The following is a 27,765-nucleotide window of genomic DNA, read 5'->3' as shown; positions in this document are numbered from 1 at the left end:
GAGCGCCATATGGTTGTATTTGCAATACCTATACACTTCAACAATTATTTACACACACCACAGCATCACAGCAAGAGTTACAGCTGAGAACAGTAGTATATTTTCTTCTACGTCTAAGAGCATAGATGATGTCTTAGAATATTTCTTGAGATTCTGTTAGGGCTAGAGAGGTAGGACTGCTGAGAGGTGATGATAATGACACTCTATACTGTCTGTAAGACCTCTGGCCAGTGAGCAGACTGAAATCTCTTTAGTTCAGCTGAATGTGCTCAGGCTGCTGCCCTAAATCTCATCTGACCTTCCAGCAGACCATGCTGGGAGCCACCCAGGAAAGCCCAAGGCAGATGCTACTGCTTCATCCAGGTTACTTGTGTGATGCCCTTGTGTGGGTAGGTAGGATGAATCATCCAGTCTACTACACCCACAGTGAAGGAAGGTAAGCACATGATTCAGCATTCGCAGAGAGTAAAGACATCCTTCTGTCAGGGCCCAGAGTTTGCCACTGGTCCTGACGTGTAAATGTGGGTTTGCATCCATGATATGAAAAGTTGATGTGTTTAGATTTTGCAGAGGTGTCAGTCCTGTATTCAGTATATAGTTCATTGTGCTTCTAGCACATATAGTATAACTACTAGGACAATTAGATGCACATTTTTAATCAAAGCTTACTCTGTTTATTTTTAAATAAATACTTTTAATTTTTACTTGCCCATTTTAAATTGGAAGATCTAAAATGCTGTTAACGTGACTTCCATGGGTCTGCTCAGGCATCAAGTTTATGAGGTGATTTTCACTATAAAGAGGGTAGATTTTACTTTAGGTTTAAAATGTTGATATACTACTGTTCATAGCAACCCAAGAATTTGTTTCAAGAAACACAGGGTCTATTATTACAGCAGACATTTTAGCTGAAATATGTGATCATTAGTACAGCATGTGCCTCTGTTGCAAGTTTAAATAATCTATTCCCTTGAGAAAGATTTCTACTTTTAATGGGAAAATCTTAGCAGAATTTTATTTCTTATTGTTCTGGGAGGTCTTGCATTCCAAATAGTATGGATCTGATTTGCAGAGAAACCATGAATTTCTACCTATTCCTCCTCCTCTCCCTGTGAATATCTTTTGCCTATTCTCCCCACAGTATGTGCACTTAGGCATGTGATTACATTTACATACAACAAGGAGCTTATGTTTTTGACTGTCTGCCTCAGCAATACAGCATCTGCCATGTAAATCAACTCTATCTCTTTTTCTGAATATTTTAATACTAAGAATATAAGCACACTTCTCTGCTATTTCCATGGAAACCTGAAGAGAAACTTAGAATGAATGTATTGGAATACAGAGGTTGGAGGAGATGGCATCTTGAGTTCTCACTCAGTGCTTAGGCTAAGTTCAGGCCTCACTGGACCAAAATTAATCTCTTATAACCAGGGACAAAATTGGGTTTAATATTTAGGACCTGAAGTATAAAAACAAAGTTGAAAATAGAGAAGTAGTACACAAACCACAAGGAAAGTATAAGCTTCCTCATTTTAAATGGATTGAATAGAAAATCGTTCTGCAGTTCTATTAGAAATCAGTGAAATGGACAAGCGATAAGCAGCCACACAAATAGATGGAGTCCCTTCATGATTGCAAAAGTTAATAATTCGGTTAGTATTTTCCCTTCTTTCATCTGGTATAACTCATTCTCAGAATTTTTCTTTCTTGATTCAATCCAAGATCCATTAATTAAGAGCTCACCTACCAGACAATATTTACTTCACAGCAACAACACTAAAAACTGATTTGCCGGAAAAGGCATCAGGCAGGCTGCTAGGACTACTGAATTGTTATTAGCATCAGGTAAGCTTAAAAAAAAAAAAAAAAATTAGTATGATTTGTACCTCTGCAATCACAGAAAAGATCAGATGTTTGAACAGCTTCTTTTTTTTCTCCTGTATTCCCCTGCTCTGTTCATTTCCCAGACTGTCATTACTCTCCCAGCACTTCAATAGTTTCTTTCCTTTTCCATGACCATAATTCCTCTCACAATCTCAGTTTGAGTTTTTATAGTGTTTCTTTGTTAATCCCATCAACAGGATAGTTTTTTAAAATAAGCTAATAATGCTGGTTTTATTGCCTCCTGAGAGCAGGAAAAACCCATCACATCCTATGAACAGGCATTGGTTGTGTAAAACTCAACTAGTCTGGTGGCATCTGACATTGGTCCTTAGTCTGTGGAATCAATTTCAGTTGGAATTTTTCCATGGCAAAAAAAAAAAAAAAAAAAAAAAGTGCTTTCCTCAAACATGCATTGAATCCTATAGTTTAGAAAAAAATCAGACTGCATCAAAATTCTCTCTCACACACACAAAATCACACTAAGGAGCCAAAGAAATTATTTGACTAAGAGCATAAAATTTGATGATGGATGTATGAAAGAACTGCTTAATCTTGAGCATAGCAAACTTCAGGGTTAGTGTAAAGCACCAGAACAACTTTTCCCCAGTGTAGGAGAGAGGAAAATTTTAAATAGTGTACTAGTGCCAGTTTAGAGATAATGCAGGCATGACCCTTTATGAGATGTCCATGCACATATATGCAGACAGAACAAAACAGCTGAGGAATCTTATTATGCCAATTTGGAGATAAGAAAGTCTGGGACAGAAGACAGTAATTCTCCCTTTTGCAAATGGAATAACCTATGCTGAATTTTTTAAGAAATGTCATCCACTTGCAAGAATGAAGCACTGGAAAAATATTTTTGCCCATATTTTAAAAAAATTCTGGCAGCTTTAACTTGTTAAGATCTTCTTAAAATCTGGCATGGCTTTTGTCTCACATGCATGTTTTTTGTCCTTCCTTTGCAGACTTGAACTTATTTGAACTGTGTAAATTCCTATACTAATATGAATACTATAGATTAAGGAGATCTGACCAGCCTTTGATGGTACAAAACAGTGTTTCTCATCTGGAATGAACAAGTCTGAGGAAGAAACTGGGAGCTGGAACAGTGAGAAAGTTGGGAATGGGTTTAGATTGTGGAGCAGTGCGGGTAGAGGATGAGGTGGAGTGGGATTTAAGCGATCTTGTGAAATCAAATAATCAAGAGTTAACAAATGACAGAATATTGTTGTTGCAACCTTATCTTGAACTTCTTGTGTCTATGTATTTTGATTCAGACATTATAGTCACATTATTTTTTTCCATGGAATTTTTGCTTCATTTAGTGGATGTAGTGATTTTTCTATGATTAATGAGGGTTATGTGATAAATAATACTGTCAACTGTAGGAACACTGCCCTCATCTGTTGCAGAGGGAGTAAAATGTGAAATGAATGAAGCAGGATTGTAGGAAAACAGAGGAAATTCATATGGTTAAAGCAGCTGAATTTTACTGTACCAGATCTCTTCATTTGTCCGTGTTCCTTTTCAGGTTCAAACTAGTCTCTTAAATCAAAACTTTCATAAGTAATCCCACATCATTTCTCACTTTTCTCTGATGTGAGACCCTGGGATTTGATTTGTAGTAGGTCTGATTACTCACAGCCACACCAGCTATCAACGAAAGCTTCAAAAAACTATTACATTTTGTTAAATAAATAAATCCACTGAAAACGAGGTTCTAAGTACCTAAATTAGGTGTCTAGAATTACTATCTTCCTTGTAACTCTAATTGCTCATTGTATAGTTCCCTTCTATAAGTTGCTGTTAACAATATCCTTTGATCTTGCAGCATGCTGTGAAAATAAATGTAGACAATGAAATATTCAGATACAAGAATTATAAGTTTGAGAAGGAACTAGTAATTCTCTCTTTTGGGCAGCTGATGAACAGTAAGCTCATAGCAAAGCAAAAGTCCATAAACTGAGTAATGACAATAAAGGAAAACATTGAATGGCACATAACATTTCCATCTTGCATGGTGAATGAGAGAGGGTTTTCTTTCCAGTATGCTTACTGCATATGCTATGGTGACTGTAAATGAAAAAACGTGCCTCTCTGGCCTGAAGAAAATAGTGTGATTCTTAAGAATCAGAATGCATTTTGCTGCTGCAATACAGAGCCATGTTCTGGTGGTTTCAACTGTACAACACTCTAGTTATATCACTACAATTATTCCAGGTTTACAGCAGTGTAATTGTAAACCAAAACGGACTTGTCTAACTTGAGAGCAAAGATTAGTGACTGAAGCTCATGCATCTAGCACTGTAAAACCAACACTGGAAAGAAAGCTTGAGGATGGGAAAGGTGCCATTCATTGAGATCTGTGAAAAGCTGAACCACACCTGATGCAATAAATAACCACTGCAAGAGTGCCAAGAAGAATGGAGAAGGTGGTAGTGGTTGTAGTTATGTGGAAACTGCTTAAAATAAGGTGTGAGACACCTGGAGACCATAGCATTGAGGTATTAGAACTCAGAAAAAAGACAGAACTTGCCTGATGAAAGAGTTTGTGGATTAGTCTGTGTCTAAGCAAAGTGGAAGAGGTGATCCTGAAAATGGCTGAATAAATTCCAGATCAAAGTTAATCTCCATCTTTTTTTTGAACAAATCTAGCAACAGTAAATTATACCAAGAAAGAGATTTGTATCGTGTGACCACAGCATTTTTTTTTTATTCAGTCTTGGGCAACCCAAAGCCACTTTTATTTCTTTGTCTGTAGCCTGGCAGACTACAACTTCCATTACAAATAAAGGAGAGAAGCATTTTTTCAGAATCCATCAACATTCCTCTCCTTTCACTCTTCTCCAATTACTCTAAAAATGACTTCATGGAAATCATCTCTTGAAGGCGATTTTGATCTAAATTCCAATAATGCTGCTTAAGACCTAAAGAATTTATTGAGAGTGAAAACAAGATTCTCTCTTTCTCCATGCTGCTAAGTGTGCTGCTTTTGCACTCCTAAGTATCCCTCTCAGCTTATGGGAAAAGGGCCAAGATCAGACCCAAATGTGGACCCTCTCTTTCATGGAGAAAAATGCGGACCCTCTCTTTCATGGAGAAAAATGCTTCTAAAATGTCACTTTGCATTCTTTCCATTTAGTTTTCTTGCTCTGTTCATGTTTCATTCTGACTTTGAACACTGACCTATGTGCCCGACAGCCTCCACATTTTTTCTAGGTTAGTAGGAGGAAAGCTGAAGATCAGCATGATGGCAAGAGCTATGTTAGAATTATAGGCAAGGCTGCTAGAAGATCTGGAATTGCCACTTGCTCCTTAAGTATGCTACATTAATCTTGTGACACAGATAGGATAAAAAGATAAGACAGCCATTGTTCCCACAAGAGCTCCAGCTGCACCAAACTCTGTAAGCATCTTGCCTAAAATATCTTCAAAGATGCAATAAAAGGCAGACAAGCCAAAACTCTAGCAAGAATTTCAGCTGCTTAAGCTGTGAGGGCAAAAAGTGTTCTTCTCAAGATGTCACACCATCTCAAAAATAGCCTCAGGTTTTGTGGGTTTTTGTTTTTTTCCTGCAGTGAATGTGTCAGTATAAAGTGACACCTTTTTGTTGTAAGTGGCTCTTTTTACTGTTCATTATTATTCAAACACTACTGAAGAATGCAACTACTGGTCAACTTTGTTCTGATGAAAACTGGTTCAGGACCAGTGTGAGCCAATTTTAACTTTTCTTCTGGGTCTAGGAAAAAATTTCTCCCATTATCCTGTCATTCATATAATTGTGGTGTTGGACAATGCCAATAATTCAAGGTCAATACATTATGTTCTGAGCCTCTCTGCTTATCTAGTTGGTGAGCAACACTCACTGCTTCAAATGATGGTGAAGTTTTTAAAACAAACAGACTTTTCCTTTAAACAAGACAAGACTAATGGGAAAGGCAAAGTTGCCTAGGAACTGTAGCATTAGTGTATGTAATTGAGAAGCTGGCACTAATACGGAATGAAATGGCTTATTTCTCAAAACAGATGAGCTACTCTAACAGGCATAACATACAGAACAGTTTTACTGGGTCACAGAAAATATCTATGCAGCCCAATAGTATGTCCAGCTCTGGCCAATACTGGATATTTAGGAAAAGATAGAACAGATCAAGCATAAACTGATACATCCCACAATATACCCTACCAGAAATCTGAACCAAAGATTGCATCAACATCTTTCTGTCTGTAAACTGCTCTTTAATTTGTCTAATTGCTTTTTGAACCCAATTACACTTTTATAACTTTTACTATTATTATTATTTTCTAGCATCTCATGACAGTTTTATATTTAATTATGCACTGCATGGAAAAATACTTATCTACTGTCAGATAATCAAATTTGATGTTCTTTAGTTCTTGAATGGTTAGGAATGGTGCAGTATCATTCACTATTCACCATCTCCATGCCTTTCATGATTTGATGAACTCTATCACATTCTCTGTCAGCTGCTTCTTTTGAATATGGACTACTGACAGCAATGAATCAGGACAACTATGGCTTTGTCCAGCTGAGTGAGGAAAACCTCCAGGGATGAGGATTTTGCAAGGTCTGTAGGCAAATTGTTCTAGTACTGCACTATCCTTCTGGTGATTTTTTTTTTCCTAATATCTAATCTGAAATTCCAAAGTGCAATTTGTTGTCGGTGCCTCGTACTATTTCATCTGATACTACTGGGAAAAGTTGAGCTTCCTCATCTTTGTAACTACCCTTCAAGTAATTGTAGGCTTTTATTAGATCACCTCTTAGCCTCCTCCTTGCCAGCCTAAACAAGCTCCGTTCCCTTAGCCTCTCCTTGTAGGTCAATGCAGCTTTAAGTTACTTACTGTCTAAACACAGAGGGCTAAGATATTAAGCTTGAGGATCTCAGATGAGGACAGCTAAAGTCCTGAGCCACCTTACCTGTAAAACTATGTAACATTTCAGGTATATTGAACGTATACTTTAAATGCCCTTTTGCCTTTGAGCTAAGCAAGAAATTTAAGGGCCTGAAAGGGAAATTAAAAAAATACATTAGAAGATAATGAGTCAGCATTGAAATTAATTGAAATTTATTATCAGGGATAAAAAAAAGCAGAATTCTAATACCATATATATATATATATATATATACACACACACCTTTAGCATATTCATAGCTTAGTGTCAGACTGTGCTCACCAGGGTTAACAAATCTGTATTGTTCCTGATTTGGGAATACAGAATAGTGTTGATAGTGTGTGACTGACCTCATAAACAATAATATATGAAATTTGTACCAACAACTGGAATATGCCAGTAGTACAAAGATTTCCCAAATCCTCACAATCTTCTAGAAACATTGGGAAACCTGAAGTAGCACCAAAGGTTGCTCTGAGCAACCATAACGTTTTGTTAAGGAAAAAGGAAATAATGTTAAAAGTACAAATATTTTTGATTGGATTGTATCACCAAGTAAAGAAAATTTAGCCGTGTGAGTTGGAGACGACAAGATAGTCAAAAGGCGGTCATCAGCAAATGTTTCTTTGAACATGGAACTGACATTTTTAAAAGCCATTTGATATTTTATCCCCTTTTTAGCTCCATTAGTCTTGATATCTGATTTTACTTTTACTGTTTACATTATGGACTACCTAGGCACTGTGTAAACATGTATTGTGTAGGTCTGTACAATGTACAAACATATACTGATAGAATAGTTCCTTCCATTCTGGAGGGAAAAGGTACAGCAATGCAAGTAGAGTCACATTTTGCTATGCAACCTTCCTCTGTAGTAGTATTCTTAAGATTTGGGGAAACGGGTGTTTTGTTAAGGTATTAGTTAATGGAAAGACAAAGGTGGAGAGGTCAAGAGTAAAGGCAGAGAATGGCAGAGAGGGAGATAGGGTGCAGTTAAGATGAAGAAACCAATGAGAAAATGAGCAGCAACGATGCTAGATGGCAAAGGATATGAAACATCCTGAGTGAAAAGTACAGAAAATAATAGGAATGCAGTAATATTTGACAATGAGCTACAGTATCTTTTAAGGGTAGTTCTTGAATTTGTCCTGCTGGATAATCTCTGTGGCCTTCGTGGCTGGCTCTCCCCTGCTATTTCTTTCTTTCCCAACTCCCTGACTTGGGGGAAGGAATAATGCTACGCAGGAGCATGCAGATAGGAAGCTATTAAATGTATGCAGTACTTTCTTCTAGAACTGTTTTTATAGCAACATGTTCCTTATATCATTGTAATTGATGCTTGTGTTCATGAGAAAGCAAGCATATGGTCCTCTCTACAGTACATGTTGTATGTATCCCTGCTTGCTGTTGTCAAATGGTGTTCTTTGCTAGTATCTGCACTGACATGCTGCTAAGTCACATTTGCAGTGTCTCTGTTTATTTTCCCAGATTAAAAATATATTAAGGATAGATGCTTTTACTGTTTCCATAGGAATTCTATGGAAGGGGCAGTATAGAAGGGAAAAGGGAAAAAACAAGTAAAGTATTAGGGCTTAAGAAGTAAGGAAAATTTGAGATAGATTTGTGTAAGAAAGGTCAGAAGCAGAAAAATGAAAGCAGTTGTTTCCATCTGCTGAGCAAACAGGCTGGTCTTTCTCTATAGCTTCTGTTCACATTTATAATTTCATCTATCTATCTTTTCAAGCAGGCTTAGTAAAGGAGGCATAGATCAACCTTACCTTAAGGAAGTAGCACCAAAGAACTACTACTTTAAAATATTTCTGCTGTTGATGTCCAGGCTATCATTTTTGCTCTTATTTCTTTATGTTTTTGACATTTGTGTTGAACAGAAGCATAAGGATTCTGTTCAATAAAATGCTGTATACTTCGTTTGAAATAATCACAAGCTGTCTTGTTTAGCTTGCAGTTCTTGTTTTCCTGTTTATGGCTTTGTTCTGTAAATGTTTTTCTAAGATTCATTTTTTATGCATAATGTCCATCATTTGGTAATATGTTTATGATTGGTTACATAAGGCATTATTAATGTTTACAATCTTATATTTTTCAATCATTATTAATTATTTTTATATTACAAACCTACACATAATGGATCCAGTGGAGTTCACAACCTCTGTTAAAGAGAGGAGATAAACTCTGTACATAGTTCAACTTATTCCTTTTCTATGGTTGGCTTATTTTATCAATTTTAAATAACTGCAATTAAATATAAGTGTTAGTTTAGACTTCTTGCCTGAGCTTGGATATTTGTAGTAATCTCACCTAATCTTGAGTAAAGTTAAGATTTATTTGGTACTTTGACTCTGTATTTTCACTACAGTTACCTTAGTCTTACAGAAGTATGATCCTATTCTATCTATATACAAAGCCCTTTCTTTCTGTGTACTGATTTATATCAAAGTTATCTCTTCAATTCTAAAGTTTGAGAGAGGCTATCACTCTGGCTGGTGACCCCCCACCTTGTGTGGTCTTAGGATGCAAAATAAAATACTTCAGTACTGATGGCTGTTTTCATACAGACTGTGTGAATAGCCACTGTGATCCCAACAGCATTCTACCACCAAACTGATCTCAAAAGCAAACGCTAAATGGCCTAGCACCACCAGATGATGAACCCGATTATCATCACACACTGAACTTGCCTGAGTGCCATGCTGTGACAGTAGTCCACGCTCCTAGAGACAGACAGACAGACAGAAGGTGGTGCCTTTAATAATGCAGGTTACTATACTAAGGCAATCAATGACCCTTGTTCCTAGAAGTATATACATTAGCACCATAAACACAGCCAGTGTGGCCAATGCTGGTTGCATGAACTGTCCCTCCTCATTAGTAAGGCCCTGTCATGGTGTCCTTTATAATAGTCCTGGACCTCTTTCATGGGTAGTGGATGGGAATGTGTCTCTTCTTTATGACCTTGGCACAGTTAAGCATGACATGCTTTCTGAATACCACAGTATCATACAGGATTTCTCAAATGGCATCCTATGGGGTAAATCTCCTTGCAGACCTCCATGATGATGGCAGTAGTGGTGTCCACAGAGTGTAGTGCCACAGAGCCAGTGAAAGATGGTATTACCAGCTTTGAGAGGATGATAACCCCCAGCTGCTGGACCTAAATGGAGGCCCGCTTCCCCACACAGGTTTAGGGGAGTGGTCTTTTGCATCTGAAATAATCATCCTGCTGTTAATCGCTCTGTATCTGGAGGACAACACACTTTGGCCAGTTGGAACTGGTAATGGATGTGTAGAACTTCTGAGACATGGCAGGCTGGAGCTTGGCAGCTACGCCTCCAGCAACTCACCCGTTTTCTCACTATATTAGACTGGACAATATGTAACTACTGCATAACAGTGCTTAACTTGATCACATACTCCTATGGACATGAATCTAAAAAGCTGCACAGATTGATTTTCCATGAGAAATGTTCAGGACTCTGTTAAAATGCTTCTCCTAATTAAATCTGCTTTGTCTAGTCTAGTCCACAGTAAGCCTTAGTAATACAATTCTTTTCTATGCAATAGCCAAGACTAAAGGTCCCCTGTGCTTCTGCTTCATACTGCCAGATTCAATTATCATCTGCAGAGTTTTCTGTAATGACAGGAGTAATACTCCACGGGAAATCATCAAGGGAGACAGTATGCTGCAGTACTGCTTTGTCAGGTTTTTTTCCTTTTCTTCTCTGAAAGAAATGCATCAAATATTGACTACCACCTCCTCTGCTTGTTCTACATTTTCATGTACAAACTTTAAGTATAAACAATCACAGACATTTTCTTTAAAATAGTGAGGAATTAACATGGTAGTTTACAAACTTTGTTTGCTAGTGTAATTTTTCTGACAAATTTGAGGATGAATTTGTTTCCAAAAACTGGAAGTCAGTTTGTTCCACACTTGGAGCATGTTTTTGCCCTCAGTGTATAAATATATATTACCATATCCAAAATCAGAGAAGTTTCCTTCAGAGTTCCACTTCCTAAACCCCAAGTTTCACAGCCTTCCATATGCTCATTTGGTAGTAAAGGTTTAAGTTTCCTTTAATATAATACCTTTTTTTAATCATACATTTCAATTTCCCTTTATCATAGTGGCATAAAGAATATGTATGCTAATAAAATGATTTGTTGGTTTTCCATCTTTCTGCATTTCACATTCATGTTTTATATGCAGGACACTGAAAGGAGTTTTGATAGGAAGGACAGAAATAGATGGCATGTACATGTGCATATTTACATGACAGGTGCAGAGCTTCTAGTAATCCTGACCTCTTTCCTGTTTTGTTCACCACATAAGTGTTCAGGAATCCCTGCAGTTGTTTAAACTAGTGTAACATACTCTTTCAGTGACAGGAGAATAAGTTTGGCTGCTGTTGGAATAAGTTAAGCTTCTAAGTGTCTTAGGAACATGTCTCAATGAATTCGCAATAGAACGTACTCTTATATGTCACCCTTTCTAACTTTGAAATTTTAGAATTTACAGCATTTTCCAGGAAACCTTCAGGATCCTAGGATTGGAAGCAAAGAATTTGGAAAGGCAAAACAGTTCTGTCTAGTCAAATCCCTATTGGATATGCTGTCCCTTGTGGGAGATGCCAAAACTAGAAGCAAGTACATAGAGGACAACACAGGTAAAGAGTTTTATCCCAGTTTAATCCTACCTCACTGAGGTTCTTCATTGCTTTATTTGAGAAATCTAGAGAGCAAATTGGATAAGTCCTTTTACTTCTCTCCAATAGATAGAGTTAGTTTCTTCTTGATTATTAGATGAAAGTAATTATTTTTGTACCTCATGGAATTATCATCACTGTCCCCATTTAGGCCCATAGCTATCTGATCCTATGCATTCTTTTTAATCTTCTTTCCTTGAACTAAAGATGAATCATACAATAGTCTTTTTCTCTTTACATCAAGTCGCTTTTAGCCAACACTCAGTCAGGACTGACTAACTGCTAGACAGGAAAGGCCTTTCAGCTAGCACTCAATCTAGACATTTTTACAAGACAAAAAGCACCTCTTTATATTTATCCAGGCTCTCTCTCACTTTCTGCATCATCTGTATTTTTTCTGCAAAATTCTTCTGCTTTCCCACTGTCTTCCATTATACATGTATTCAAACATAGTTCGAATTTCTAAATTGCTTTGACTATGACTTTATCTCAGGCAATGATATTTCCTTGAATTTAATTTGGAGACTGTCATTATCTCAGAAAGGATTCAATTGTTTTGTATAGTTATCTTAAGGAAGAAACAGTCATTACATCCAACAGATGCAATGACCTTTTTGCCCCTCCACCTTTTCTTCATATACTTTAGCTTCACCTGGTTTCTTCAGAAGGTCTAAAGTTATGAATCTCTAAACAGCATCTCAAAGATAACATGCTATTTTGTGAAATAGCTCACACCTACAAGTATATATACTGATTGCCAGCCACGATCTCAAGAAAAAGGACAAAAGGAACAACGTTCAATGATTCTTCCAAAATTTACTGACATTCAAAGATTTTCCCACTGTTCTGGAAAGCAAGCATTACCATTCCTGCATCAATTTTCTTTATCATGTTTGCACTTTACCAAAAAGAAATTTTATTCAGTTTAGTTAAGGTTTTTAAAAGCCCCACATGCCTATCAGTTTTAAAATAATAATGTTGCACTGAAAGAGAAAATTCTTATGTATGTAGCACAAATGGTAGTTAATTCCCGCATATCTGATAGTTTTTCTCTTCATTTTTTTTTTCATTTTAAAGCTTAAAGCTCTCCCAACTGTGACCAGAAACTTTAATGTAAAAATGTGAAATACTACATTCCTATTTGGCTCCATTTACCAACTGATTTTTTTAATTACATGCTATCTTGATAACAAGGTCTTCTCTTTAGGAAACTCTTTGTTGTTCTGGAACTCTTTGCTGCAAAGTACACCTCTCCTGTTCCAGAGGATGATCAGGGACATTTGCATGTTTGCAAATTATTGGAAAAAAGGAAGCAGCCATCTGTTCCTAAGCATGTTCTTTCCCTTAAGCAACCAATTCCTTGTTCTCATGCTTGGGGAAGAGTTTGCAATTAGCCCCCAACAAGGCTGTCTGGATAATGCCTCGGCATTATCTTGCTTACATACCAGCTTGTGTGTAATTATGAAATTACAGTAGCACATTTTTCCTAACCACCTGGCTAGCTGCCCTCCCCCGGGATTCCTGAACTGGAAAAGACACTGCAGAGAAGAAGCATGCTTTTTTCTACCATTATTTTTCCTCCATATTAATAGAAAATTTTCACAACTCCTTTGGTGGTTGTACAGTAATCTGTTTCATTATTTGTTATAATAAGCCATAACCCTTCCAAGTTCCCTTCCCCTGTAATACATACAGTAGTCCTGCAATACTGACAAAACCAAAAATAAGCCTGCTGTAATAGAATAAGAGTATATGAGTGGATATATCATGCATCTTCAGGCTCAGTTTCAGAGTGTGAGCCTTCATCTTATCTCAGAACTGTCGAAGCATACCACTTCTTATTTAAGATTTTCACAATATATCAAGATCAAGATGCCATCTGGCTATAACAAACTGAGAGCCATGTCATGCATTGTCCTTTCAAATCTGACTGATGCACTACTTTAGTAGTTAGTGGCCAGAAGCCACTACTTTAAATTTATAAAGGCCTTTTCTTGCCATGAATACTGTTTTCTCCTAGCTTTGAATCTACTTATTATCTACTTCCACTTGGAAAATGAGATTGAATTTATGACAACACTATACATTTCATGTCTCCATGATAACTACTAAGAATTCTTCAAAATAACTTCAATTAGTTTTCTGTTCTTCATATAGAAACAGGTGCTGCCTCTTTCTTTTTTCCTAAGGTTTTCACAGTTGTATGGATTACATCTTACTGGTACTTGAAAGCTTGGTTTTGCCTTCCCGATACATTTACTCATTGTCCAATAATGCGTTTTCCTTCTTTTACTACTACAGGTAAATTGTGAAATGGGTTTTGGGGGATTCCCAAAGTATGAACAGCATTTGTACCATGCAACCACAGTATTGCACCAGTGTAGTATAATCTGCATCTTTGCTGGAAATGATTCATTGATTATCATATCTGCAATTTAATCAAGAGAAATTATTCAGTTTAATTAAGGTTTTTGTGATTCTGAAATACCTACCAATGTTAAAATAATGATGTTACATTGAAGAAGAAAGCTCTTAGCTGTCAGGTACAACTGGTTACTAATTCTTTCACCATCCTGCTTCTAACCAAAAGTTTAGATGATAAGCAGTAGTTCAACTCTATCTGCTTCTGTTTAATGTTTTTCCTCTAGTTCAGCATTTATTATACCCATTTAGTATACCATTATTACACAACACCCATTCCTTTTCTAAGTATCTGCCCCTTATTAGAAATATCTAGCAGGTGAATAGACATCTACTTCTCCAATCCATTACTGAATTGTATTGGATTGCACAACAGCTTTAGCAGCTAAGATTCTGCCAGTAACCTGGGTTTCAAAACAGATTCTGTATTTGCTACCACAGACCAACCTCCTCTGCTTTTCCTTGTTGGAAAAGTTGTAGCTGTTATAACAATTTTGCCCATGAAAGCAGGACAACTAGTTTACTGAAAACCAATTATTTGCAAACTGTGTTTTACCAGTGCCACATCTTTAAACATAATTTCCATTGACTGAGTTTGTTAGCATTGATTAAAGCTATTATCATTAAAAAATCCAAATCCTATTATCTCACCCATTGTCTTGGCTAATCTGATTTACTTTTAAATTTCTAGAAATTCAGTTTTCAAATTTGCGATGGATATATATTCATTAATGACTGCCCTTACCTGAAACGTGGCAGGTGATTAACTTTTGGTTTCCCTGTACTCTAGAATTTTACCCTATCTGGCCTAATTACTGTAATGTTTGAGTGACTTTTCACTATGCCACGCAAATTTTACTGCACTTTCAGCAATTTATTGCTTAATTGCCCAGAACCATGTAGCCGAGAATTATCTCTCCAGTTTTGCTCCCACAGCATGGCACTTATCTTCCTAAATAAAAAAAAGAGAGATGTTCTAGGATTTTGTTATGCTCTACCCTGACTGAATCCTGACCCTGACTCCTGTCCTCTCTATGGCTAGTTTTCTCCTTTGCAGCACTGTATACTTGAACTGCTTCCCTTATTTTTTGCATTACTGCTAATTTTCCTTTCCTTATAAATGTATTGCTTTCTCTAATTGTCAAAAAAATTGTTAACCAAATTAGCCTTCACTTTTCTCCTGCCTGTGCTATTAGAAAAAGAATTCCAACTAAGGTTCTTTCTGACAGGTTTTTGCCTTTCTTGATAATGGCTGCCGCCTTCTCTGGTGTTTTGCTGTTAAGACTCCTGATTATGAAAAATTACACAGCTTTAGAGTGTCTTAGAATGACTCTGGAACTGCAATCCCAAATCCATATGAGCATCTACAAACTGGTTTATCATCAGTTTAGCCTAGACACGCTTTCAGGCAGGGCATTATCAAGATTCTCTGCCTATTTACTTCTCAGCTTTGTTCCAGCCACTGTGGCTGCACTTGAGAAATATAATTACATTTAATAAATGGCCTAGAGTATGTTTTTAGGAGGCCAATCACATAAATAGGAGAAAACAAGGATATATGCTGGTTCTGGGGGAATAGTAGGACTACTTGAATTGCAGCTCTAACACTGTAGAAGCCCACTGTTCTGTGAATCAGATGGTCTCCCTTGGGATCACTCAGCTCTTAAGTATAGTAAGTCTTAAAGTTTGCAGAAAAAACAAAACTGCTTTATTCTTCATGTTCCAGCTCTAATAAGCATTCTTCTGCCTTAGACAGAAAGTTAATCAAAATTTGAGACGTTATGGCTTGTGAGGGAGCAGCAAGAGAGGGCTCCTTTAAAAGGGAAAGCCAAGGGTAGCAGCAAGGCAGGCAGTGGCTGTGACCTCACTGACGAGCAACGCAGTCCCGCAGTACCAGAAGAAGAGCGAAACAGCTCCGTTGCAGTACCCAGGTTCGACTAACAGTCCGGATTGCCAGACAAGTCCATAGGAATGAGGCAGTTCTGGGATCAAGCCAGGAAGTCAAGTCAGCAGATCAGTGAGGGACATGGCATAAACATAGGGGATGGCATAAACATAGCTGCAGTATAACCTGGGCAAAGACCAAGGGTGAGTGCCTGAGCAGCTACTGAGCAGAAGTGCTGGGAGTCTCCCAGCAAGTCTTCTCGCAGCTTTTTCCTAAAGTTACGCAGTTGCACCCTATCAGAGCTGCTCTTGACTACAGGCAGCTAACTCTGACAAAAGCCCTGACGCAGGGTAGTTTTCATTTTGATGAGACATTTTAGTCATGTAGACAGGATGTCAGCTTAGTGTAACAAATATTTTTGCAAGACTATTTCCCTAAACACTGTCAGGAACAAGATAGCCTGCTAGCAGCTCTTTTCTTGCAAAAGCTGTGGAATAAGGAGGGAGTGAGCTTAGTCCAAAAAACCAAGACTCTGTTCCTTTTTTCTTCTTTTTTTTTTTTTTTTTTTCTGACAGACTACTGTTTACACCAGTTTTATGAACTGACTCCCTCGGTGGCCCTAACAAGAATTGTACCAGCAAAACAGAGGATGCAGCATAGGCAGAAAAGTAGACTGTTGAGGTAGGGTCATTTAAAATGCCACTGCTGCTAAAACAAATGTATCTGAAGTCTTGCCTTCAGCTTATATTCTGCTCCTTACTGTAGGCTGCATTTTTGATCCACCCCTATCTGAAAAATCCTCTATAATGCTTTCTCAGTTATGTTTCAAATGTCTTTCCTTTTGGTTGCTCTTCTGTACACAGGAGTTTCCTAATATTTTAAAAAGCTTAAGTCAAACTTTAGCAAAAAAAATGTTTTCCCACCACTCTGAGTGACTCCTTCTTTGTTGCTAGAGTCCCTTTATTTACACTTATTGTCCTTATAGCGATCAAATTTTCAAATCCAGTTTGTGGTACCTACAAATGAATTTAGCGTCTTCACATCAATCCTTATCTTTCATCCAGTTCCTTTTAGCTTTTAGCTATCCTTTCAATCTTTTTTAATGTCTTTCCTCACATTGTTCCCTCTTCCTGAAACATCTGGTATCCTGAGCTCATTCCATATCTGCCTTTGTGGTCTGTTTAATTTATATTGCATACTCTTTGGACAGACACTCTGCTATTTTATTTTATCTGTATTTTATCCAGAGGGGGACAAACTGAAAAATACAAAAAACATTGAAAGTACACTTCATAATTTACATGTTTTTGTATGCGAGTTGGGAAAAAATTTTCACCTTTAATCTTCTACAATGTCCAGCCCTGCAAAATCCATGCATATATTAAGGTTAAATGCATCAGGTTAAAAATGAATATACCACTTCTGTGTTTTGCTGTTTTTTCAGCAACAAGAATTTTCCTTCCTTTTTAACTTGTCTCTTACTGATATGTTCTGGGTAATCTTGATATATTCTTCCACTTATTTACAGGATTTTATACCTGTCTGTGCAAGAAATTTCTCTTGGCAGGAGATAAAGCCAACTAATCTCTGTAAACTCACCTTCTTCCTTCTTCTGCATATACATATCCTTACACATACACAATTTACATATACTTCTCCTTTCTCTAATGATGTTACCATTACGTCATCTGTGAGATCATCTGGTTTACGGTAATTTATAACCATCAGTGATCTTTTAAGTGTTCATTACATTTTATAATTTATGGGAGGTTTTTGACTCTCTAATTTTGTCCTCGGACCACAGATTCCAATTGAGGACTTGGTAGTAGAGATACACAGTATTATTATTCACTACAAAATACAGTAATAAATGCAAACCTCTTCAAATGCAATATCCTGTTGGCAGGAGCGTTTGGAGAGATGGCCAAAACCATACATTAGCTCTAAAATGTTTTTTTTCCAGACAATTAATAGCAAAAGCATTTCCAAATGAGCTGATGATTTCTCGCACGGTTTTATTATCAGTTTCAAATTCAGCAAAGGAAAGAAAAACAATAATTATTGGGTAACAGACCTATGATGTTTTTCTGGATTATTTGTTGTGTCAGGATTTGCATTGTGAAAAGTAATAAATAAATCCTCAAGCAGATTTTTAAGCCACATTTTTACAGAATTTTCACAATTTTACAAATCTATATTTGTCCATATATAAAGTAGGCTCAAGTGTCAGGTGATCTCACCTTTGCAAAGGCAGAAACAAATACAGAGACCATATAATTTTGCTTGTAGTTCAGCATCTTTTAAGAGGCTAGTGAGCTGGACTTCAACATGGGGCTTACACTCTGCTACTCTGGCAGTGCCAACCATCAAAGGGTGCCCAGTGTGCTTTGGGGGCTTTTAAAATAACCAGAAACTGCCAAAGCTCTTGAAGATGTTCTTGGTTTGATCTGCAAATACAGAATTATTCAGATTTTTTTAAGCCTTATTTGGGATAAATGTGGTACTTTTAGCATGGATGTTTCTTAACAACAGAATCCATTTATGAAACAGTCAGACCTAAGAACATTGTAGAAAATAATCTAGGAGCAGCAGAAGATCATAAAGCTGAACCTAAGAATGAAATGCTGTTGCAGGAAAGACAAACATAATACTAGCATATTTTACGCAGGGATACAGCATAAAAGTACGCAAAGTCTATTTCCACAAATGGAGCACTATATGCACTCTCAGGCCTCACATTTCAAAACTTAAGTGGATCAGTTGAAAAGAGTCCAGAGGAAAAAATGGCCTGAGGCCAAAAAATGAAAGATTGAATGAAAAAGTGAAATTAATGGAGAAAATACTGAAGAAAGGCATTTGGTAACAGTTTTCAAAAACCTAAATTATTGCTGTACAGAGGAAAGGAATACTATGCTTTCCTTGTTCATGGAGGATATGATAAGAAGCTTTGTCCTTAAATTGTTGAAAGGAACACTCAAATCAGGCATCAGGAAAACTTTTCAACTGTAAGCTAGAAAACAGGAGAATGGACTTCTAACTTCTGAGGGCCTTTACAGTTCTACTTTAGCTGGGTTTCATGAGGAACTCTGAGGAACTTGGTTTTCCTGAGGTCCTTTTCCTACCCATTCCAGCCATATCTGAAAGGGAACTCCACTTGGGACAGGATAGGAGACCTGTTATCTGGTCTGCCAGCCAATCACCCTGCATGGAGCTTCAGTCGAATCACAGACTGTGCTGTCTCTTGCCTTGTAATATCAGAAGAAATACGGAAGGAGTTGAGGAACAAAATCATAGGTTATTATAGCAAGAGTGGTTTAGGGAATAAAGGAGACAGATCTGTAGAAGTCAGGCTTCAGTAGCTCTGTTCCTTATGGAAATGCTTCTATTTGAAGAATTTATGTGGATTTCACCTTCCTGTTATTCTGAACAGTGTGGAAATTTGCTATTGCCCTCATACAGGCCAGAAATATCTGAAGCCATGAAATACAATGAACAGAAAGCAGGAGTGAGTTATAGTATAAACTGTAAACTACCTACCATTGTGCAAAAACACAATGCAACTCCAGTCCACATCTCATTAACTTCAGGATGCTAGGAAGCAATTGTGTCTATGCTGCAGTCATGGATGCAGTTATACTGCAGGTTTGCAGTAACTTTGATTTAGCTAGCTCACATAACATCAGGGAAGAAACGGTGGCAAGTCCTTTGTCCCTTAGACACCCCTCCTTGTAATTCAAGAGATGGACAGTCAATGATATTATGAAAAGCCTTAAAGCAGATAAAAGAAAATTTTTACCAAAATTAAATTGTAAAATTATTTGCTAAAAAGTGTTCTTGAAGCACATAGTTTGTGGAATTCAAAAAAGGGCTAGAAAATAACTTTTGTTTAGAAGAATGACATGAAGAGTTATGAAAACAATACAGGAGGAATGTAAACCCTCATGTTTCCTAGCATAAGTCAGTTGGTAGAACTTGATATAGGTACGCAGAAATTCCTTTAACAGGACAGTTACTGTTATACTGTATACAATAGATTTTTCTATCTTTCTCTTACACATCTTGGCCACTGTTAAAAATATAACAGTGGAATCAATAAATCATTGCTCTGACCAGCATTGCAAAAAATTACTTTTAAGGTACAGTATGAAAGTCTATGAAAGGACTTTTATGATATGGTATCTCTATTATCAGGGAAATGGCCTTGATGATCCTTCCAGCCCTGTGTTCCTAAGGCTTATAATCCTATAAACAGGAAAGATGACAAGATTAGGTATCTTTTGCTGGTATGTATCTGAACACAGTTTGGATGAGCTGCATTTTCTCCATCCTGAGTTATTGATATAAATTTCAGAAGATTGATATGGTTGATGTGAGAAAGGAAAGGTAGGTAGGTAGGGTATAATCTGTCCACTAAATATTAATGTCTTTATGGAACTTTGAGAACAGAGGATGCAATTCTTACCATGTCAATCCACCAAAAATAAAAAGGAATAGTAACACAAAATGAGGAAGCTATGATAGGTAGTACAAATGGTCTGCTCATATTTCAGCAGTTATACATTTTTAAGGGTCAGGGAATGTTTTCAAGATACTGTTTTAGTATAACAATAATGATCAGCTTTGTTGCAGGTTTCTTCTGAGGTGATAAAAATAGAATATGTTTTTGCTTTCTAATAAAACAGAATAAAAAGTAAGCTATAAAGAAATGATCTGATTATCTGTACATTTTCATATTGCTTTTTGTGTAGTTAAGCGATAAATTATTCTTTCTTAATCTCACCAGTTGAAATGTGGAGTAACTCTAGTGAAGTCAATGGAGATGCACAAGATAAAACTGATGCAAACTTCAGGAGTATCAGGCCCACAATACTGTTATTTCTACTAAAAAACAAAATCAGCCTCTCACCTCCACTCACAAGCAGGAAAAATGGCCAGAATATTTTACATTCAAACAACATAAAAAGTAATAAATCTAGATTATATTCTTTCCTTCTGAGTGCAAGCCAGACAAATGAAGCATATACTTGCTTACAAATAATCCATAAGGTTTGTAGAAACCAAAAATATGCACAAAGGAGTGCAATACCTGCAGAATAATTAGTATAGCAAGTCCAGCTACTACTTTTTGAAACAGTAAATTCATTACAATTCAGCTGCCATGAAAACTCTAGCACTGATCTTAAATAATCTTAAGTAGACCTGCCAGGTTAGACATTTACCTAATACTGGACATGCACAATCATCTCAGCACATGCATATGTATTCCTCATATTTCACGATAGGTCCGTGACAAAGAATTTATATCAAAGGAGAGGGAGACAGGGTTGTCTATTCTTGCTAGTGCCTAAATATCCTCAAACAATCAATACTTGGATTATTTGAATTTGGATATGATGCTGCAGTGATTCCTTGGGCAAATCTCTTCAGGCATGTTCTATTTTTTATGATACACTGTGAGCAAAGGATTCCAACAGTGAAGTATGTACTGCATTAAAAAAGGAACACAACTATACTGTGGGAAATGTCACGCTCAATAGTATTACAAGGCAAATGAAGTACAACTTTTGTGAAAGCAGTGGCATTGCTAAATTTCAAGATTTCATGTTCTACTTCCTTATTGCAAAGTTGAATTTTTTGATGGTAGAAAAATCAGTTATACATATATGTAATCTGTTTTATGAATATTTGGAATTTGCAGGAACTTGAAATGCTTAAAAGTCACAAAAAACACCTGCAAATTACCTAAATTTATAGACACTATTCTTTTTAATATTCTATGTATTTGAGGACAGAATTTTTCTACCTTTTTTAATCTTAACTGTCTACCCTTCTTCTAAGTGCTCATGTAACAGATTAGCCAACAGATTAGCTTTATATTCTCACTCTGGATACAGGGGTCAGGCATTTGCATATAAGAATATATTTAATGTTCCTTTCTCATTTTTGATATGGCAATTTTTTTTTTGTGTGCATGTGTGCAGGCAAATCCAATCTAATTCAGTTCCATATGCTAGAGAAGATTTATATAATTGTATTATATTTGGGGAGGAGGGTAGGCTTGTGCCATATTTTTCTTTTCAAATCCACATAGGAACATGATAGGTTCCTATTTGATTGTAAAAGGACATGCTTAACTAAAGTGACTGGGGGTTTTTAAACTTAAAAAAAAAAAAGAAAAGATTTTCTCATTGTTGTTTTTTTTCCTCTTCCTTCCCCTTAACTAACTTTTACTTTTTTAACATTTGTTGTTGCTTTGCCCCCATTTCTTTCAATTTCTTCATCTTTTACCTGTTCTATTTTAATTCATCCTCTGTTTTTTCAGCCATTCACTTTTCATCTGTTTACTTCTAGCTATTTTTTCTTAGGCAAAGAGAAAAAGGAGTCCTAAGAGAATTTTTCAATACCTTATCTTATTCCATTAAAAAAAAAAATCACTTCTAATCACATTTCCAGCTGCTCCATTCCATATAAAACACTAATAGAGCTACAGTCAGAAACCCAGAATTACAGAATTTTTACAGAATTATAGCTATAACACAATTGAAATTGAAAACCCAAAGCAGTATCTCTGATTTCAGCACCAATTCTAAAGAATCAGTGTAAGCACAGAACCCTTTAAGTTTCAAGGTGTTTCAGCTATAATGTGCCACAGACATATGAATGTTCTGGATGAACAATAGTGAGTTTACAGTGAAGAATCTTACGTTTGTTCCATGCACACAGAAAATGGAAAATATAAAACTGCTTACATTAGTCCAAGCCTCCACATAAGTAATTTTTTCTCAGGCTGTTCCGGGGTTGTCTTACCAACAATATTAATAGATATCAAATGATGGACATTACCAAGAGAAAACAACAAAGAAAAACTTAAATGCCTATCAAATTGGAATGAAAATTTTTAGTATTGCATTTTGCAAACTTAAAATTCTGAAATGTAGTATTTTGTACAGATACATTTATGTTTGCAGTTATTCGTAGAGTTCCCAAGGTTACTATATTCTTTATGTAATCTTTTTTTTCTACACTGTAGCCACAATTTCTCATAAGAATTGGGTCATAAACAGTGCAAGACTTGTATTGGGACAAACTTCCACATTCAGTAACTTCTATTGGGAATTACTGATTTAAATGTACTTTATAAGGTAATGGGGAAATATACAATGAATTGTTCCAATGGATGTGCTTAACACCTTTCCCACTGTTCACAGTGAAATAAAATATTGCTCTATAGTTTGATAATCTTCAGGAAATTTTCACAACAGTTACAACTCCCAGGTACAAAATAGCTGAGAATGCTTCAATGTTTTTGAGGTTTCAAATGGAATGTTCCTATTATGTTGCTTATAGTTCTCCTTAATAACGTAAGCATTTTTATTTTTACTTGAGGTAAACTGGAAAATTTGAGGGGATATCTCAGGACGGATGTTTTGGGAGCATTGCAAGATACAAACCATGTAGTGATTGAGTGAAGATAATGAAATAGTTAATAAAAATATTGTATGTGAGAGTATTTCTATTGCTTTTTGAAGATGTGATTCTTATTTATCCCTTGTGGCTACTATTTTCACAACATTGTACAGATAGAAAAACACCTCCTTCATTTGTATCAATAAGTTCCTGAGTTTATCAGGAAAAATTATTGCTGAGTATTGGAAAATCCTGAAATGAATTCTTGGTGCTGAAGTGTAATATGTGATGCTTATTAGTGTTCTCTAAATATGACTAGAATGACTTGTTAAAAGGGATCTTCTCCTTTAAAGAGATAATATGAGTACACTGTAGACATTTTTCATATTAAACGAGTTATCTTACTAAAGTTAGGATGTTGAAGTGCTTAGGAAACTCAATAGAAATAAAGCTCTAAATTGGAACATGCTGGGAAAAAAATGACCTTTAGCATAAATGCCTGTGATTAACATACTTCCTTTATCTACTTTTGACAATAATTAAGTGATATTTATTTTAATCAGCTGGAATATTTTCCCTTTGTATTCAAAACATTGCATCTGTGTACCCCAGCCTGTGATACTCAGCCTTCCAGCCAAAAGCTTCGGTACCATGGACAGCTCCAGTGGCATCAAGTACTTCAGGGCCGTCACATACGGGAAATAACACTAAGGAAAGTATAGGCTGGCCATTGATTTCTGACAGACCTTTCTGATTTCAGCATTGGATTGTTATTTTTTTTGATCATCCTAAAATGGTCATCAGTGGAATTGCCTGTTCAGATCAGCAGGCAGACAGATGTTAACTCTTTTGGCCAAATTCAGCTTTCACCCATAAGTATACAACATGCAAGTTGTCCCACATATCATGGTAAAATGTGGCCCTTTTTCCTATGTATTATTCCAAACTTACTGTTATACTATTAGGAAAAGTAAGGCAAGGAAAAAAAGTCTGAATATGTATGGTGTGCTAAACAACAGAACACAGAAATGGAATATGTTTTATGTTATGATTGTGCTGTAGTACTTCAGTATTTTTTAAAAATGTTAACAGTAGAATGTTTCTGTAGTATGAAATCTTTAGTAATGAATCATCCTTTTTATTTTAAAAATTTGTTTTACACACTTATATTGAAATACTATTGCTGATACTGTTGTTTCCTTCCCTACAGAGTCGAATGGCAGAAAGTTTGCGTCTCTTTGATTCCATCTGCAACAACAATTGGTTTATCAACACTTCCCTCATCCTCTTTTTGAATAAGAAAGATCTGCTGGCAGAAAAAATCCGGCGCATCCCCTTAACAGTCTGCTTTCCTGAATACAAAGGCCAAAACACTTATGAGGAGGCAGCAGTCTACATCCAGCGCCAGTTCGAGGACTTGAATCGCAACAAGGAGACCAAGGAGATCTACTCACACTTCACCTGCGCTACTGATACCAGTAACATCCAATTTGTGTTTGATGCAGTGACAGATGTCATCATTCAGAACAATCTCAAATATATTGGCCTCTGCTAAGAATCCTTGGGCTTAATCTGTTTTCCTGAAGTGATTAAAAAAGGGGCTAACCACCTCCACTTCTAGTGGAAAAAACGGGGCAAAGCTTAGAAGCCCAAGGAGAGAAAAGGGGGATTCTGGTGTATGTACACAGATCCTCTTATGCCCCCTTAAGCTGCCACATTATTTTTAACAAATATATGTTTTGGAGAGTAAAAGCCTCCTCTCCAAAAAATACAAACCCCTCCTGCCCCCTCCTCTAAAACCATAAATCCCAAACAAAAACAAAAAAGAAATTGAGGCCTAACTCTGTGGAGAAGTTTTCACCACAGTCACTGCACTTTTATTCCATTTGTTCCATTCCATTTCCTACAGTGGGAGTGTTATCATATTCTATGTAAGAAATAATTCTTCATCCAGTTGTCCTAAAAATCATTTTACTGACATGAAGATAGAAAGCTGGCAAGTGAGAGATGAACTCATTTGCAGGGGGTGGAGCAGAAGGGTTGTGCTGGGGAGAAAAGCTAGTTCAAATCTGAAGCTACAGAACAGAAGAGTTTAAGCAAAACGTTACTTACAGTTGTAAAGAATGGGCATGAATCCACAATACTGGTACACACAGCCAAACAATATAAACCCACACATAATGTATACACATGCACATGATCCACAGCATATACTATGTACACACTTCTGCTTTACTTTACTATCATGAACACCTTGCCTGTCTAAGGAATTGTTGGTGCATAACTGTTCTGTGATTTCCAACCTGACTAGCAGCCCTTTCTGCTCTTTAAGGCTTCAAAATATGCAGCAAAACTATATGAAATGAATCTATGAATAGGCCAAATCAAGGTCAGTGTTTCTTCTACTGGTAAGGAGTTTTATACATCAAAACACTCTTCTTTTACATCTTTTTTTGCCAAATCTTGTGGTGTTTCACAAAAAACAAACTCTATATTTAAGAAGTAGGTTAGTGTTCCTTTTTTAATACAGATACAAGAAAAATCACAAGGCAGTTTTTAAATTATTGTTGTAGTGTCTGGATTGCTGAGTGTGAAAGTTGCCAACGGACAATTCTGTTCCACTGCTCCCAGTAAATTCTGGGAAATACTGTAATATTGTAACAGACTTCCTAAGAAGCGGGAGCCATTGAGATTGTGTAGTATATAGCCTCCAAAGTCTTTTTTTTGTTGTTTTTTTTTTATTATTTAAAAAATGTGATGTATTATTAGAAGGTTAAAGATGAGCGATATGAACAATAACTAAATGTCTTGATATTTCAATTTAATAAATTATTTACAGTTTAGTGAAGTTAAGGAAACTGAAGAGATGCATTCCTCAGCTCCAGGTTTCATCTCATAAAGAAACACTACTGGATGGAGTAACATTCCGGCAAAATTAAAGCAAGTTTGAATGCGTAAGAAGCTCTGTGGGACTATACTGGAAAATCTCAAATGGATCATATAGACCTAAGCCTCTGGTCAGTTGATTCTTTCTCCTGCCATGGAAAAGACTTCTTAAAGACTTCAGTGTAAAGTTGGTGTGTAAATATATGTTTGATAATTGTAAAGCACATACGTACACAGATACACAGACACACATGCACACTGGAAAATATCCTTCTACTTTTGTTCCCCCTATGTACTATGATTAGTGCAAGAAATCTCAGCCAAGGGCTCTAAGAAATTTAAAACAAAATGGTTAATAACATCAACATTAAAATTGTCCACTTAAGAAAAAATAAATAATTCGAATGATACTGAACTTGTCTATAGTGTGTTCATTAATTAGTAGTATGATATAGTAGTTACTTAATTGGATAATGTTTGTAAAGTTTTCATTCATTTATGACAGATTGATGAATGCTGTTCATTTGCTCCAGATCTTTTTCTTCAGTTCGATCACCAAAATTCAGTAAAATTTCAGTCTTAAGCAATTGCATTTGAGTAACTCAGTAAATTACAAGGGATGTCTTCCCTTTTAAAGCCTTTACAAATTATGAATGAATGTCATGGTGAATCCACAGGAAAGAAACTTCCACGATATTTGCAAGATACTTAGGATGCCACCTGCATATTGCCATACAGAAACAGGTACTTTGCAATGATGATTGTCATAACATCTATGCTCAAAAATATGTCTAGGTGTAAGCATGTACATAAATTCTTAATTGTGCCTGAAGTTGGTCTCATCAACTTCTATTTAAAAAGACATCAATACGCTCCCTAACAATCCATAAAATGTCCACTTCCATTTCCAATAAGTACACACCACAGTTTCCAGAATATTTGCAGAACTTCTTTTCCAATGCCAGACACTATTTTGTTAAGAAACTAATATAGCTGACCATCTCACACTGTACATACAAGAATTTCTCTCTTAATATTCTAAAATCAAAGATTAAGATTTTGCTGTCACTCTTTGTTTCGGAACTGGTAGATAAACAGGATTTACTGTCTCCCAGTATGCTAGTTTCTTCTACAAAACACTGCAGGGAAAAGAGCACACTAGGCAGCTCTTTGCATTCCTTGATAATCCATTTATGAAAATTATGGATGTGAAAATTCCAGAGGGAATGAGTATATTTTCTGACTTGTTAGTCAGACTTATTAGTCCAATCTAGGATATTCTTATCTAAAATAAAAAGGGGTTTAGATCTAAAGCAATCAACACTTAATTTGAAGCCTAGAGCAAAGCCAGCAACCTAATCAGTTACTGTATCCCTAGCCAGACAAGATGTACAAACCACGATCATAAACTGAAGGGGATTGCAACTCTTGTAGAGTTACAGTATATCAGTCTGATAGGAGGCTTTTGCTTCATGCTTTCTCCACTCATAAAAAATCACTTGTTAGAGGATGTTAGATATTTAAATCCCTGGAGTTTAAGCAGACTTTGACTTACAACCTTTCAATCCTGTTTATCATTTCTGAGATCAGCTTAAAATACCTGACAATGCCTGGAGCAAGTTTAATTTGTTTGT

The 27,765-nt window shown here is 36.3% G+C and overlaps 2 protein-coding genes across 4 annotated transcripts in view; one reads left to right on the top strand and one right to left on the bottom strand.

The window, feature by feature from the left end:
• GNAZ (G protein subunit alpha z) overlaps positions 1-26,546 on the top strand; it is an 82,717-nt gene extending 56,171 nt beyond the window's left edge. For 2 of the 3 annotated variants that reach the window (XM_026119173.2, XM_026119174.2), the window contains exon 3: positions 24,456-26,546. In XM_026119173.2, coding sequence (XP_025974958.1) covers positions 24,456-24,800 — 345 coding nt within the window. In that variant the 3' untranslated portion in view covers positions 24,801-26,546. Of the gene's footprint in view, positions 1-11,336; positions 11,494-24,455 lie in introns of all 3 variants that reach the window. The other variant, XM_064522226.1, reaches the window with a different exon arrangement.
• RSPH14 (radial spoke head 14 homolog) overlaps positions 1-27,765 on the bottom strand; it is a 113,709-nt gene that overhangs the window by 73,403 nt on the left and 12,541 nt on the right. The window lies entirely within an intron of this gene.

This window comes from Dromaius novaehollandiae, chromosome 17 (genome assembly GCF_036370855.1).
Source record: "Dromaius novaehollandiae isolate bDroNov1 chromosome 17, bDroNov1.hap1, whole genome shotgun sequence".
In the NCBI taxonomy this organism is placed as follows: Eukaryota; Metazoa; Chordata; class Aves; order Casuariiformes; family Dromaiidae; genus Dromaius; species Dromaius novaehollandiae.
Note: the sequence above shows the minus strand (reverse complement) of the source record. Positions and strands in the feature narration are given on the sequence as shown.